Below are 15,469 nucleotides of genomic sequence, written 5' to 3' on the forward strand. Positions count from 1 at the left end.
TGGAGATACGTTCAGCTGCAAATCAAACAATTTTATATCTCTTTTTAAAAATGAATAATTTCTTCTAAAAAATCTTAATTCCACCATTAATTATGAAAGAGAAAAGGAATAGAAATGAAGAAATTGAAGAATGGTTTGATTTCAAACAAACAGTTTCAGAATCCCTTATTTAAAACTAAAAAATCTCTTCACAAACAGTTCAATTCCATCATTAATGGTTGAATTTTCTTCAACTTTCTTTCGAATCTGAGACGAAAAAATGATAAAAAATGAAGAAATTAAATAAGAACATGTAATTTCCTATTTCATTTTTTTCTTTAAAAACGTAACTGCATTTATTTTTAGTTGAATTAAGAAAAACGATGAATTAAGCAATCGATAATGGCAACAATGGGTGGATGATAGCAGTTTGAATAGAGGAGGTTGCAGCTTGCAGGGTGGGCAGACATGCCCTTTGTTTTCTTTCTTTTCTTTATAAATTTTTAATTATTATTTTAAATAAAAAATGCCATATGTACATCATTAATTCATCAATTTGTCACGTTATCGTGAGTGTGTTACACATATTTTTTACTTTTAGCTGATTGTTAATAAAGTGTTCAAATGGTTCAGATTTAGGTTGATAGAGGTTTTTAATAGATATAAGGTTAAGTTGAGGTGTTCAAGTGAATTATGCGGAAAACTTTAAGTAGCTGTGGATGACTTAAAATTTGTTCTATATTAAAAGTAAATTATATATATGTAACATAAATGTATTATAAGGTATAAAATATGTTTGATACTTTATAAGTGTATTAAAGTGTGTGATAAATGTATTATTCATGAATAAAATTTGTATCATATATATTGTTATTTGTAACATGTATTAAACTGTATTATAAGTGTCCAGTGAAAAAAAGTTGTTATTGCGATCAATGATAAATATTAAGGGCCTGTTTGGCCATGCGATATGGTATTATGATACAGAATCATAATATAGTATCATGGTATGGAATAATGAGATGAATTAATTGAAGTTTTGTTTGGACATGCGATATGTAATTTTTGTGTTGTATATTTTCTCATAAACATAAAAATCTCATAAGTTGTAAAACTATTAAAATTGCCCCAATTGTTTATTCAATCTTATCAAATAAACAAAAAATTATAAAATCGCATAATAAATTATTACAAAGCTATTTGTTCTCCACTTAAGTAATTGTTTCATCTAACTTTAATTTAATGAAAAAACAAATGAACATAAATTATAGTGTACTAGTCTTTAATATAATCCTTCCACATAATACGGACAATTTTCTCATGTTGAACTTGCATTTCTCGATCATGTGACCAAAAAAATGAACCAACATTGTTACTTTGAGCCATTTGTTGGTCAATATCATCCGCAACTATATTTTCATGCTCATAGACCATAAATATTTCATCACTTTAACAATCGGTTGGTGTGAGTTAAAGTGACTATATGTTGGTGAGAATAATAAATTTTAAAAAGTAATGATGTGATTATAAATTTTATTTACATATGAAATAAATGGTTAGTAGATATAAATGTGGGGTTGTTTTAATAAATATAAACTTGTGGATCAATTTTTGTATTAAAAATATCTCAAATCATGATATGGCATTACCATATAATTTCATATCATGGTTTTTGGAGAATATGGAATCACATCTCATGATATGAAATCATGAGATGGAATCAGAGTAAAATCGCATGTCCAAACGCTGATTCCATCTCACGATAACATATCGTGATATGGTATCGCATGGCCAAACGCCTACTTAGGGCCCGTTTGGCCATGCGATATGGTATCATGATATGAAATTATGATATGGTATCATGATATGGAATAATGAGATGAAATTGAAGGTTTGTTTGGATATGCGATATGAAATTTTTGTGTTGTATATTTTCTCATAAACATAAAAATCTCATAGGTTGTAAAACTATTAAAATAGCCCCAATTGTTTATTCAATTTTATCAAATAAACAAAAAATTATACAATCGCATAATAAATTATTACAAAGTTATTTGTTCTCCACTTAAGTAATTGTTTTATCTAACTTTAATTTAATAATAAAAAATAAACATAAATTGTACTTTATATGCTCATATCTCTCAACTACTCTTACAAATAACCTATAAAGTAGAAAAAAAACATACATTAGTGAGTAAATATTAACTTAGAAGTTAAATACACTAAGATAAAAATTAACAAACATCACTAACTTCTAACTATTTACAAGAAAAATCAATAGTTAAATATTATAGAATAACGAAATTTTAAAAAGTTACCACAAGTTTGAGTCAAAAACACTTCTAAAAAAAATTAATCAAAAAAATTATAACTAGTCCGCTTGACTAAATATTAATAACTAATTGATCAAATTTTTCCCAAGTCCTCAATCCATTGGACTTGGTATTCTTCAGTCATGTGAACGAACATTTTGCGAATACTAAGATTAAGAAAGTGCGGCACCGCCAATGAAAATTGTCTTTTATCAATATTATGCTTAGTCATAAGATTAAGACTTTTTTTTTATTATGAAAAATCAAAAAAGTATTACTCCCTTCGTTCTTATTTATATTCACCAAATGAATTTCTACTTTATCATTTATATTCACCAAATTTAAAGTAATAATAAAATTTTATATTGGTGAGAATAATAAATTTTAAAAAGTACATGATGTGATTATAAATTTTGTTTACATATGAAACAAATGGTTAGTAGATATAAATGTGGGGTTGTTTTAACAAAATATAAACTCATGGATCAATTATTATATTAAAATATCTCAAATCATGATATGGAATCACCATATAATTCCATATCATGGTTTTTGGAGAATATGGTATCACCTCTTATGATATGGAATCATGAGATGGAATCAGCGTAAAATCGCATGTCCAAACGTTGATTCCATCTCACAACACCATATCGTGATATGGTATCGCATAGCCAAACACCTACTTAGTATTTAGTATTTGAATACACTATTATTTAAAAGTGAGCTAGAAAACAAACTATAAATTATTTTTTAAATTTGAAACATAACGTGAAATTGATTTTAAATTCTCATCGGACAAAAATAAATTTTCAAATAAAATCAATTATTTCCTCAGTCTCAATTTATGTGGCACTTTACATTTTTCGAGAGTCAAACAATTTAAGTTTGATCGAAAATTTGCACTTGAAATCTTCAATTGTTTTGAATTTTTTATATATATTTATAAACTATGTAAAAAATATTATAAGACAACAATTATTAACCCAAAAGATATAAAAAGATCTATGAGAAATTTTCAATCAAAAGAACTCCATAATAGAACTGTTTTGTTGAAGCTTAAAGTGAAGGTTGGATGGGAGGGATCCACAGTAAGTATTATTTAATCTCAAATAAGCACATAGACAGATAAAGCAAGCAAAGGATAAATTTATCTCAGAATTCCAGAAAAATCAAAAGAGCTACAGCAAGTTGAAAATCAAAAGTTGTAAAATAAAGTTAAATAACAAACGAACCCTCAAGGTTACATAGTTAATTCAGGAAAGCACACACATCGATCGAGACGTGCGTGCTTATTCTCTCTTATATATTAGTTGTATATATAATTGTTGAATATATTTAGTTACTTTCTTATAGCAGATTACAAATATAAATACAATTCTTCGCTCACAATATTGTTGAAAAGTTTAAGTTTTGAATTTGTATTTCAAGTTTCAACGTCTAATATGATAACAATGAAATGATGAAAGTGAAAATTTTGACATATAATATAATAACAATGAAAAGATTAGAGGTTTAGGTTTTGGATTTATTTTTTGAGTCTCGACGTCTAATATGATAACAATGAAATGATGAAAGGTTTAAGTTTTGGATTTACATTTCAAGTTTCAACGTCTAAACAATGTTTTTTTTATGAGATAAACGATATTACTTTTTGAATTAAGACATCTCAATATTAGGTCTAACCAATGTTTTAAAAACGGGGGTGTGAGGCGACTCGTTTTATACAGTACGGAACGAGGCGTAAGTCCCGAGACACGGGGCGTAAGTCCCATGATCTACGGTGCGTAGTATCATGTATATTCAATTTTATAGCTTTATTACTAATAAAATAAGCAAAAGTAAACCTTTCAATGATTTTACAAATAAATTTTTATAAATAACCTATATTATAATATGATTTTTATTTGAGACAAGTATTAATAATCAATAATGAATAAAAAAAGTATTATAATTATTATTTGAGAAATATCATTACACCAATAATAAAAAATATGATTTAAAGCAACAAAGGTTCAAAAAAAAAAAAACATCCGGCCCTACGTTTTTACGCCTAGGACTTACATTTTATGTCAACTACTCACGTTTTTATGCTCAAAGTTTACGCCTCAAATTTTAAAACTTATGCCTTATAAATCTACATCTTTAATTTACACCCCGCTCCGAGACTCACTCGAAAAACGGTTTTCAAAACACTGGTCCTAACTGAATTTTTAAATATAATTTATAAAATATGTTGAGAACATTATCATTAATCTTTATTTCTAAATGTGAGTCGTATTACCGAATCCATCCAAACCTTCCGCCTCACTCTTAAAACCTAGACTAGATTTTCATCAACTCCTAGTATTCATCACTTCCTTAATATCCTTTTGCAATGACAAATGTTTAATCTTTAACTAGACATAATAATTAAGCACAGAGATAATGAATTATCCAATTCGTTACTTTCTTGTTACTAATCATATATAAAAAAAATATTCTATATATAATAAGCCACAATGCAAAGATTTTTATGGTATTTAGTTACATTGTAACTATCTTGTTAGTTTTCAACCAAAAGGAGTACTTCTTTTAAATAATAAATATGTCATTGTATGAGCTATTTATTACTCATTCCTTTTGAATTTGTTAATCTGATTTTGATCTGACACATAGTTTACGAAAGTAAATTAGATTTTGAGAAAAAACATTAAGTGATACTTGAAGTTGTCCCAAATTTTCAAAAAGACACCTTAACTTTGTGTGCGTCCTATTACCTCACAAAACATTCAAAATCACAATAAATACACATTTTTTACACATATTTCCACTTTGGGCAAAAAATCCTTCGAATGTGCAATTTCTTAAAAACAAAAAGTCGCACCCATTATTGATGTATTGAAGGATGCTTTGGTAATTTCCTATGATGAATTCGTTTTGTTTGTTTCTTTTAAATTTATTTTACTATACTAAATAATTGTATAAAATATTATGAATCACGATAATTAATTACTTAAATATTTAAAAGATATAAAAATATATAAAAGATCTGATTGACTCTTCAAATTTTACCGGTGACACATAAATTGGGACAAATGAAATAATATATATTATTTGAAAATTTCTTAGAAAGTACTATAAATTACAGTAATTAACAGCTATAAATATTTCAAAGACAAAAAAAAAAAAGATTGAATCTCAATTTTTTTTAAGTACTACATAAATTGAGAAAGAAGAAATGACCTCTATTATTTGAAAATGACGTAAAAATATTACAAATCATACAATAAGAATTAACAATTTTAAATTTTAAAAGACTTTAATGCTTTATACTTATTCTATTTCCACTTTGGACAAAAATATCCTCCCAATATGCATATTTTTTTAAACAAAAAGTGGGACCCATTATTGATGTATTCAAGGATGCTTTGGTAATTTTCCTATGATGAATTCGTTTTGTTTGTTGTTTAATTTTTTTAAAATAATTATATAAAATATTATAAATCACAATAATTATTTACTTAAATATTCAAAAGATATAAAAATATGTAAAAGATCTGATTAACTCTTCAAATTTTATCGGTGACACATAAATTGGACAAATGAAATAATATATATTATTTGAAAATTACTTAGAAAGTACAATAATTTACAGCAATTAACAATAGAATATTTTAAAGACAAAAAAATTGATTGAATCTCAAAATTTTATTAGTACCACATAAATTGAGAAAGAAGAAATAACCTTTATTATTTCAAAATTGCGTAAAAGATATTACAAATCATATAACAATAATTAGCAATTTAGAATGTTAAAAGACATAAAAAATTTTTTACCATAGTTAATAATAATTACAAATTTCAACTATTTTAAATTAATATTAAAGTTTGATTAACTCTTTAATTTTGTCTTTGTCACATAAATTGAAACAAAAAATGATACATATTGGGCCCGTGCTAGCACGGGCTCCGATGTCTAGTATATATATAAAAGAGAATCCTAGGTCCGCCTACGTGGCGCCACCACAATCAAGATTCCCTTTTAATTTTTTTATTTTTCAAAATTAGCATTCCCTTTCATGAAAAGTTGTAACTTTTACGAAGAGTTGCGACTTTTATGAAGAGTTGCAACTTTTATGAAGAGTTGCGACTTTTATAAAAAGTTGTGATTTTTATGAAAGACTATGACTTTTCCAAAGAGTTGCGACCTTTCCGATAAGACACAATAAACATTCATTCACACTCCCTTTGTTGTCTATAAATAGAAGGATTTCTTCTAATTTTAAAACAACGAAAATTCTAAACTTTTTCTTCTTCTTCTGTACAATTAAATATTTGTGTACTTTGCTCCTGTTAAGTGGCTCACTGACACCATTATTTTTGTAGCAATACATTGGTGAATAAAATCGTTCTATCATGAGACGATCTATTCATTTAAACCTCGGGTACTAGAGGGGAATAATTTTCTTAAGAGGACAATGTGCATTCAGTGGGCTCGACTTTTTCTTTTATGTTTTATTTTATTATTACAGATCCTGATATGTTTTTTACAGTCATTAATTTATACTTATGTTATTAATTGTTGTTTTTGAGTAAATGTTTTAAACTTTGTTGTTTATGTTTATGCTTTTGATCATTATGTTGAAGTAAAGATATGTTAATCAAGAGTTTGATGTAATCAATACACTATTGGTGTCATGTAGATTAGAATTCTTAAACTTGTAAAATAAATGACTTCGATCTTTATAGAGTTTTCAGTAGCTAAAAGATCCATGGGATGTCCAAGAAGGGACTTTTAATTGTTTAGAAGTTATGGCGGTTCCACACTACCTTGGAGGTTTTGTTATTCAACTTTCTATCTTATCGATGCATACAATCGATTAGTGCCATCCAAAAAATAAAGGAATGTAGTGGGATGGTAAGTATTGTACTCAACCTTAATAAAAAATTTGGGTTCAAATGTTGGATTGGAATCAATAAATTATCCCTCAAAGTAGGATGAATCCATATTAATTAAATATTAAAGAAATAATTATCTCCTTAAAAACATTAGATTAAAAGTCGCAAAAAAAATAATAAAGTTTTAACCATATTGATCGAAACATAAACTACAAAATATGTTTTTTTGGCTATCAAAGTAGTGTCATCGACTGCGAAAGATTTTGAATAAGGGACTGCAAGACATCATTTATCCAAATATTTGAGCGACATACGTTATTTCATTGAACTCCAAGAAATGTGTTTTTAAATTTTAATTAACTTATCAAGTACACAACTAATTATATAAGATGTATAATATTTAGATTTTGTATGTAGAGGCCTTGAATAGGAGAAAAACTCTCGCAATTGATGAATAAAATGTTTGTACCACTTTTGAAAATACAAATATAGAGAATGAAACAATTACATATCTTTTCTAAAAACTTTGATGATGAATAAACTACAGTAAAATGAAGAATTGATAACAAAATGCATAAACACTTAGAATCAAATCTTCTTGGTTTTAAGATTAACAAAATATTCCATTTCATCTTTGGGTAAAATATTCTTGACAATTTATCGTAGGGCTGTACTCACTCGAAAACACTTACATCAAATGTTCAGAAGTAGATTATTGACGTAGTTCAACACCGCGCGAAGCACAACCAATTTACCTAGTACTCATATAATTTGTTCTATCTTCTATCCCGCATAAATTATACATAGATTCTCTTATAAATTAGGTAAGTAATAATTATGTAGGATTACAAAAAACGTAATCAAACATCGTATAAAAATAATAGATGAATAACTTTTACACAACATTTGAAAACCTACCAACCAAACATTGTATCAAAATTAATACATGAATAACTTTTTTCCTATTTCCAAACCAAACATGTTATTCATGTATTAGCTTTGGACTTATCGAGCTACCAAATTGTTTTCAAAAGCATATATCATGAGGAAAAGTGTTTCAAAAACATGCATCAATCATGTTTTAATAGTTGTAATGTACTTTGTGAGCATTGCAATTACATCAGGAGATACTTGGGAGGCTGCTTTCTTCAGATGTTGAATCTTTTGCTCTGTTTCTATCTCAAGCCTCTTTTCAGTTGAGTCTGAACTTCCACTGGTCTGTGTATGAATTCAATGAACAAATAAGGTATTTAATTGATCAAATGTCAACATGAATATCCTAAGAGTTTAAAAATTAATTTGTAACGAGAAATACTAAATTTGTTTGTCTGGTTTTAACTTGATAAAAAGTTTAAGAAAGTAAAAGAGAAATTAAAACCTCAGATAGTTTCTGCTTGTATTCAGCTTCGAGATGGGAACGATAATTTGTCACTTCCATCTCAGCCTCTTCTTTTGCTTGCCTCAATCTTGTCGTTTTAACTGAAAAGTACCAAAACACATAAAAATCCTTACAAAGAAAAAACAGCTCAATTTCCAAAAATTTACCATTTCTTGCAGCATAAACAATTTGTTGGGCTTCCTGTTCAGCAGTTAGTAGCATTTGAATGCCTCCTTGTCCTCTCATTGAATCCATCGCTACTTCTAAGCCTCAATATGAAAGAGGTGGTAGAGTCAGAATTTTGTTCACTAAAGGTGTTCAATATATATATATATATATATATATATATATATATATATATATATTAATAATTAATTAATTTTAACCAGATATAAATGGTGTAATCGTCAATTCAAAGGGGTTCACATAAAACTCTTACGCCTTTTTTGTGGGAAAAAATATATTTTGAACACAAAAAGGTAGATAAAAAATTGAACCTAAAAACGAAGACCAAGAAGAATAAAATCCGTCATAATCCACATCTCATCAGACTATTTGGTTGATGGGCAACAAAAGAGTATATATATATATATATAAACATGAAAGATTTGTAGAAAGACTGTTGCGGAAAAGATAAAATATACACAAATCTTATCCTACTGCAATTAATGTTTTATATTTCAATAAAAAAGTCTGCTTATCGAATAAATAAATATGTACCTAAAAATGGTTGTATTAAAGCTTGGACCTGTAGAGAGTTTCTTTTATGAACAAAGAAAGTTTGGATTTGGATGTCAAAGGGAATAAGGACGGTTCAAATGAAAAAATATGGATCTGATTTTAATAGGATAAATTATAGGGTTCCTATTTATCGTCCTTTGTCCTGGTAAATAGGATTCTTGTTACAACATATGAAACAACTCGGTCAACAACTAAAATGTAATAAGCCACTTTGGCCTATTAGTTGGGAAAAATACAAAAAAAAATAGTTTTTTTGTTTTCAAAATTAAAAATGGCATTATAAAATAGGAATTGTGATTGATCGTGAAATAAAATTGAGTTGTTTTTGAATTTGTGTGAGTAATTTAGAGTAAAATATTTTTTTTCCAGATATTATGGCCAACTATATTTTCCAGAGTTAAACTCCAAGAAAAAGTGAAAAAATTTAATGGCCAAATGTGTTGGGTAATTTTCTTAAGTTTGTTACAATAATTGAGTTTAAAATATTTGACTAGTTGAAAATATAATTCGAAATTGTAGGAAAGAAAGTAAATACTTAATATTAGTTCAACATCAAGTTACACAGCCATTAACCACAAGCCTAGGTAAAATAAATAAAAATATTTTATAAATTGAGATATTTCATCAAATTATTTTATATCTTTCATACTCAATAACAAATATTTTGATATAATATTATTTTTATCCTACCAATCAAATCATTCCGACCCTGAGGGTGAAAGTTTAGCGGTAAATCTGAATCGGGTTAATTGTTAAGAATTGTTACCGAGTAAACTCGACAGAAACTCCATCTTCAACCTCACTCTTAAACCCTAGATTTTCACCAGTCCCACATCACTCCAAAACCCTTCTTCTTCGTCAGCTCAAAGCTCAGCCAAACAATGGCAAATCGGCGATGCCTTCAAACCCTAACCCGTCATTTATCATACCTTCTCTCTCCAAACCCATCTCTTTGTTCACTCAATTCCATTTCCCCTCAAACACTAACCCCAGCACTGCTCAATTCCATCAACACACTAACTTCGTCTCCCAAATGCCCCCAAGTTAGCACTAAAATTTCGTCTTTCCACCGGCATTTCTCTTCGAATCGACCGAGCAATAGCGACGAGGAGGAAGAGGATGAAAGTGAAGACGAAACAGATTATGATGACGACGGTGATGATGACGTTGAGGGCTTGGAGTCGAATAGTGAGCCCGGCAGAGAGTACACTCCGGAGGAGAAAGAGCACGAGGCGGCAGAAATTGGGTATAAGGTGATCGGCCCACTTCAGAAATCGGACCGGGTTTTCAAACCATATGAACCCGTTTATGCTGTTATTCAGGTTCTCATTTCCTATCATTTTGCTGTTTCGTATATAGCTCAATCCTAAATTAGTTGGGTTTGGGATACACGAATCCTCAATATCCATTAAGCTGTTTTCTGACTGATAGGCATTGCTAAATGACACTGATCTCACTTGAGCCAGCCTAAAAGGCATGGCGAAGTCCAGTCCAGTATTTTAGGGGAGGAAAATGTAGTGAAATAGACAATGAAGATGATATACATGTTGGGATAAAATGAAGTAGCTCTACTTTGTTGTTGAAGTTTTTGTAGCTGTATGAGGATTGAAGAGGTTTTCTGTGTGATGTAGATTGGTTCCCACCAGTTTAAAGTGAGCAATGGCGATTCCATTTTTGTGGAGAAACTGAAGTTCTGTGAAGTCAATGACAAGGTGAGTTTGGTTTTCACTTTCTGAATGTTGTGTAGAAAGTTGATGTCTTTTTGTTATAAACATTGTTAACTGAGGCAGATCTTGGATTTTAAGTCAGTGGATGCATAGTACAACTGTAAATATTGATATTTTAGCAAGAATTGGCTCAACTATAGCTGTAGTTCAAGTGGAGGATCCCTCTTCTTTATATTGTATCAATACTTACCTTTAAATATTCCTTACAAAAATTAGAAGGTTGGGGGTTGATGCTGTCAAAGGTCAGGCTGAATTTTGATCCTGTTCATTTAAGCTCTCTTATTTGTTAAAGAAAGGGAAGGTGATGCTAATTATAAGCAATATTTTGTAGCTTTATTGGCCTCAACCTGGGGATATGTTATTTGATTCAGAACTGATGAAGCATAAAATACTTCTTTTCTTACTGAACCTTCAATAAGAGTCTGATAAACAGTATGGCCTCTTATTGCAATGTGTTCTTTTGAGAAGTTTTATACTTGCTATAATCCCCATGATTTATCTATAATTTTTATTAATTAAAGAAACCTTTATTATTTTATAAAAGCAATGCAACTTTCTTTCTTATCCAAAAAAAAGAAAAGAAGAAGAAGAAGCTATGCAGCTTTTCTTTAGTTATATAAAAAATAACATGCAACTAAGATGAAAAATCTTGAAAATCATGCAAATAGTCCCTGTCGTTGACTTTTTCTTTAAATCTTCACCTTTCTTTTAAAGGTGAAATATAAATGCATGTTACAGTTTCCCAATTGCTCTAATATACTGATTACGAAGTCTGGTAACCTTTTCTGTGATTCTGAAGACCCGTTCATGTCCTATTAAGTGCCATGCCAAAAGTTCAGTATACCATATCAGTTAATCAGATTCTTTAGAAGAAGGGTCTACAAGATGTAATATGTAGGTGTAATGACATTGGGAGGGTTCATGACACTATTTGTTTCAATGGAGAAGAATTAAGAAATTTTTTATTATCAAAAAAAGGGTAATATACATTTTTGTTCTACAGTAAAAAGAAAAGAAAAAGGAGACTTGCATTCTGTTGTTGAAAATGAACATCTTTTGAGATATGCTTGCTTAGAAGTCTTGGTTACCCTTTAAAACTACTAATTGTTTTTTAAATCATAAGAATTTGTGGTTTCCCTTTGAAACTGATTCTTTTGATATGATTTCATACTAAAGCCCATTTTTTTGGTTTTCCAATTCTGTTGGAAATAACTACTAACATATTCATTCTTTACAAACAATCTTCTGTCTCAGTTTTAACAAAAATAAGTGAGAAACAACCTTATCACCAATATGTATAGTATGGTTCGTGTTTTCTTGAGAGAATATTAGTTCTAGTACAATCTGAAATAAAGGTCTAATGTTCAGAAATGATGCAAGACCAAATGGGGAATCAATGTTGATCCATCTTGTGTTTTCTGCCATAGTCACTGTGAAACAAGGGGTCATTTGTATGTTGACTATGCTGAACTGCTGATACTAAAGAGTTATGGAACATATTGTTGCACTGGCTTCACAGTCGAAGCTATTTAGCACACATGGGATCATCACTTATAGTGAGCTATTCAGAATGGAAAAGGATACTCACATGCAGCTCATATTTTTAAATTGATGTATGCTAAAACTGTTCATTCTATCTGGATAGTGAGAAAATCAGATAGTAGTATTTTAGAAGAAAGCAAGAGACTTGGGAAAGCATTGCTAGGGAGATAGCCTGCATACTCAACATCAGAGGAACTGTAAAAAATTGGAGTGCACTGTAGTATTTCCTTTTATAGTTTATATGTCTAGGTGTTGAGTGGGTATGTGTCCTAGTGTTTTCTGTGTCTGCTTAGGGACTACAAGATACTCTCCCTAGGAGGTGAGTTCAGTTCCAAAGCCTTGAGTAAAGACATACTTTGTATTTGTTTGTTAGGCTGTTCTGGACAACTTAATGAGTTAAGATTTAGCTGTGGTTTTGCAATAATTACTTTGGTAAGTTATAAAGAAGTTAAATTACCAAAAGGTTATAAGCTACATAATGTAGGATTGTATGGCCTGTGCTTGACCCTGATGAAGCTTGCTCTCTGGTTTTCCTTATCTACTTCTTTAGTTTGTGCCTGGTCTGACTGCCTTGTACTTGTGAGAAAATGCTTGCACATTGGAATCTCTGTTGTGTGAATATCTTTATCATAACAAGAACTCTGTTGACTGAATACAGAATTTATCATGCCATTGTTTTATTTTCAGTTGATTTTAAACAAGGTTCTGCTTCTGGGCTCAAAGACACAGACAATCATTGGCAGGCCTATATTGCCCGATGCAGCTGTTCATGCTGTTGTTGAGGAGCATGTAAGATAGTTGTGTCATGACTCTTACCTTTTTTTTCAGCCTCTTTGCATATTGATTTGTGGATTTTCTAATCCTTTCTGACTAATATACTGTCATTCTCATCTACCTAAGCTTTGGTGGTCAGAGTTACTCGGTACTTTGAGAATAGGAGGTAGCAAGTACCCAATAAAATAGTTGAAGTGCGCGTAAGCTGGCCCACTCACCGCTGTCATTAACAAAAAAATACACATTCATTCTCGTAAAGTTTGAGAAGTTGGATATAGAAATTCCTCAAACCACTCTTTGATGCAGATTTTCAGGCTCTGAGCTTGGCTGTTTAACTTAGTTTCGTTAAGTTAAAATATGTATATGTACAGCTTTATCTCAATTCAGATAGATTAAGAAATTTAATCTGTCCTTGTCTTGGTCCAGGCATTAGATGCTAAAGTACTGATATTCAAGAAGAAGAGACGAAAGAATTATCGACGAACACGAGGGCATCGACAGGTTAGTCATCTATTCATCGATACGAAGGTTAAAGAAATATGTTTATAACTTTTAACTTGTCATCCTCTTTTCTTTCTTATTTATTAGGAATTAACAAAGTTGAGGATTACGGATATTCAAGGAGTTGAAAAGCCTGAAGTGGCACCAATTCTCAAGACAGAGAAGAAAGATGCAAAGAAGGTAGCAGTAGCAGCTTAAAAATGGTGAGATGGTTAAAGAAAGCTGCTTGTGTAGGGGATTTTTGGCATATACAGCAGACACAGTCGGCATTTTCCATTCTCGTTTTCTCTTATAAATTGTGTTAGAACTCAGATGCCACATGAGGTCAGATGGAAGGGAATGAATTTGTTGTAGGCTTTAACATAGTCAAATCTTGAGGATATGTATTTGGTTATGATGATAGAATATAGCTCATCAAAGCTAAAGAAAATAATATTTCTTGCAAAGGAGTATTTCCTACTGTTAAAGCAGTGGCGACTTTTTCTCATCTATTTTCTGGTATGTCCTTTCCTTGTGTTACTGTCGGACAGTAAATACCTACTGCTCCGAATATTTACACTAAACCATGTTTTCTTTGGTTTCTGCCTGCCTTGTATCAGCTTACACTGAATGTTTGGTTTTTGCATTGACTTGTATAAAAAATTAGCATTGTTTCGTTCCAGTTTTATTGGATGTCCCCAAAGGGACATGTAACATTAGCATTGTGACCTTGATTGAGCTAAACCTATAAAGCTATTCTGGTAACAGAAATCAGAATAGGTCTAAATATTTCCATATCAGTCTACAGACATGAAGTATCAATCATATGGCTTTTGATCTTTTAAGTTCTAGATAATATTTGACAAACACATGTGGCATTACCAATATCTGATTGAACACCTTGGATAAATAGAGATTCAAACAGTAGCCACCACAGACACTTCCCAAGTCTACAGACTGTCCCACTTGTTGATAAGAGAAGATGTTTGGTGTATGCAAAGCCTAGCTTGCAGCTATATCTTCTTAGTTGACTCCAAAACAATACTTAAGATTAGGATGAATTCTATCTCTTCACTTTCTGTCACCTCCATGATATAGTAGTTCTTTTGCTTTCTTTAAAAGCATCTTACTTTATCCCATGCAATTTTTTTCATTTTCTTTCTTTCGATTATTATATTGGGTACGTTCAACTTTCAATTAGCCAAGGTATCACGTAACGTTATCCACCAAAACTTACACGAATGAGATTTTCTGTGCTAACTGGCTAAACAAGTTCATTGAACATCCCTTTCTAATCTTTGTAATCATATTTCCTCTTTAGAAACTCAAACTCTTATATAATCTCTCTTTGTTTATGATTAAGTTGTGCTCTTTAGTGCTAATGATTAAGCTTTTGGGATATAGCTTCCCCCATAAATACAAAAGTACTTGAAGTGGACCTTGATTTATTTATTTATTTATTTTACATTTTTTCTCTTTTTGAAAAAATAAGTGGATATCATTAGAGCTAGGTATTATTGATGAACAAATTAAAGCTAGGAATGGAATAATAAGACCTCTTAGTGCTCCAATTTGTAATTTTTTTTTTAAAAAAAAGAACTAATAATGGAATCCTTTGTGTCAATATAAAATAGTCCCTCCCACTAACGACGACTCTA

At 30.1% G+C, this 15,469-nt stretch overlaps 2 protein-coding genes across 3 annotated transcripts; one reads left to right on the forward strand and one right to left on the reverse strand.

The window, feature by feature from the left end:
- Positions 1-8,172: 8,172 nt before the first annotated feature.
- LOC125822763 (V-type proton ATPase subunit G 1-like) lies at positions 8,173-9,352 on the reverse strand. 2 transcript variants are annotated; one of them, XM_049502202.1, is made up of 4 exons: positions 9,268-9,352; positions 8,715-8,810; positions 8,548-8,648; positions 8,173-8,387 (listed from the first exon to the last, which is right to left on the reverse strand). In XM_049502202.1, exons 2-4 carry the CDS (start codon positions 8,800-8,802, stop codon positions 8,244-8,246), a joined length of 333 nt encoding a protein of 110 aa, XP_049358159.1. In that variant the 5' UTR covers positions 8,803-8,810; positions 9,268-9,352; the 3' UTR covers positions 8,173-8,243. The 2 variants fall into 2 exon arrangements, with proteins under 2 accessions (XP_049358159.1, XP_049358160.1); XM_049502203.1 differs by lacking the exon at positions 9,268-9,352 and having other exon boundaries at positions 8,715-8,816.
- Positions 9,353-10,074: 722 nt separating this feature from the next.
- On the forward strand, positions 10,075-14,509 carry LOC125822729 (50S ribosomal protein L21, mitochondrial). The gene is made up of 5 exons (XM_049502167.1): positions 10,075-10,610; positions 10,920-11,000; positions 13,245-13,346; positions 13,758-13,832; positions 13,920-14,509. The coding sequence occupies exons 1-5, from the start codon at positions 10,170-10,172 to the stop codon at positions 14,028-14,030; spliced, it is 810 nt and encodes a 269-aa protein (XP_049358124.1). The 5' UTR covers positions 10,075-10,169; the 3' UTR covers positions 14,031-14,509.
- Positions 14,510-15,469: the final 960 nt, after the last annotated feature.

This window comes from Solanum verrucosum, unplaced genomic scaffold (assembly GCF_900185275.1).
Source record: "Solanum verrucosum unplaced genomic scaffold, falcon-dt-bn FXZP01000103.1, whole genome shotgun sequence".
Taxonomy (NCBI): domain Eukaryota; kingdom Viridiplantae; phylum Streptophyta; class Magnoliopsida; order Solanales; family Solanaceae; genus Solanum; species Solanum verrucosum.

Excerpts from the sequence above, each read along its gene's own strand:
- LOC125822763 (XM_049502202.1), bottom strand. The coding sequence starts at position 8,802 with ATGGATTCAATGAGAGGACAAGGAGGCATTCAAATGCTACTAACTGCT. Across the intron at positions 8,649-8,714 it reads TGTTTATGCTGCAAGAAATG|TTAAAACGACAAGATTGAGG; the intron begins GTAAATTTTTGG and ends GGTACTTTTCAG. Across the intron at positions 8,388-8,547 it reads ACAAGCAGAAACTATCTGAG|ACCAGTGGAAGTTCAGACTC; the intron begins GTTTTAATTTCT and ends ATTCATACACAG.
- LOC125822729 (XM_049502167.1), top strand. The coding sequence starts at position 10,170 with ATGGCAAATCGGCGATGCCTTCAAACCCTAACCCGTCATTTATCATAC. Across the intron at positions 13,347-13,757 it reads ATGCTGTTGTTGAGGAGCAT|GCATTAGATGCTAAAGTACT; the intron begins GTAAGATAGTTG and ends GTCTTGGTCCAG. Across the intron at positions 13,833-13,919 it reads GAACACGAGGGCATCGACAG|GAATTAACAAAGTTGAGGAT; the intron begins GTTAGTCATCTA and ends CTTATTTATTAG.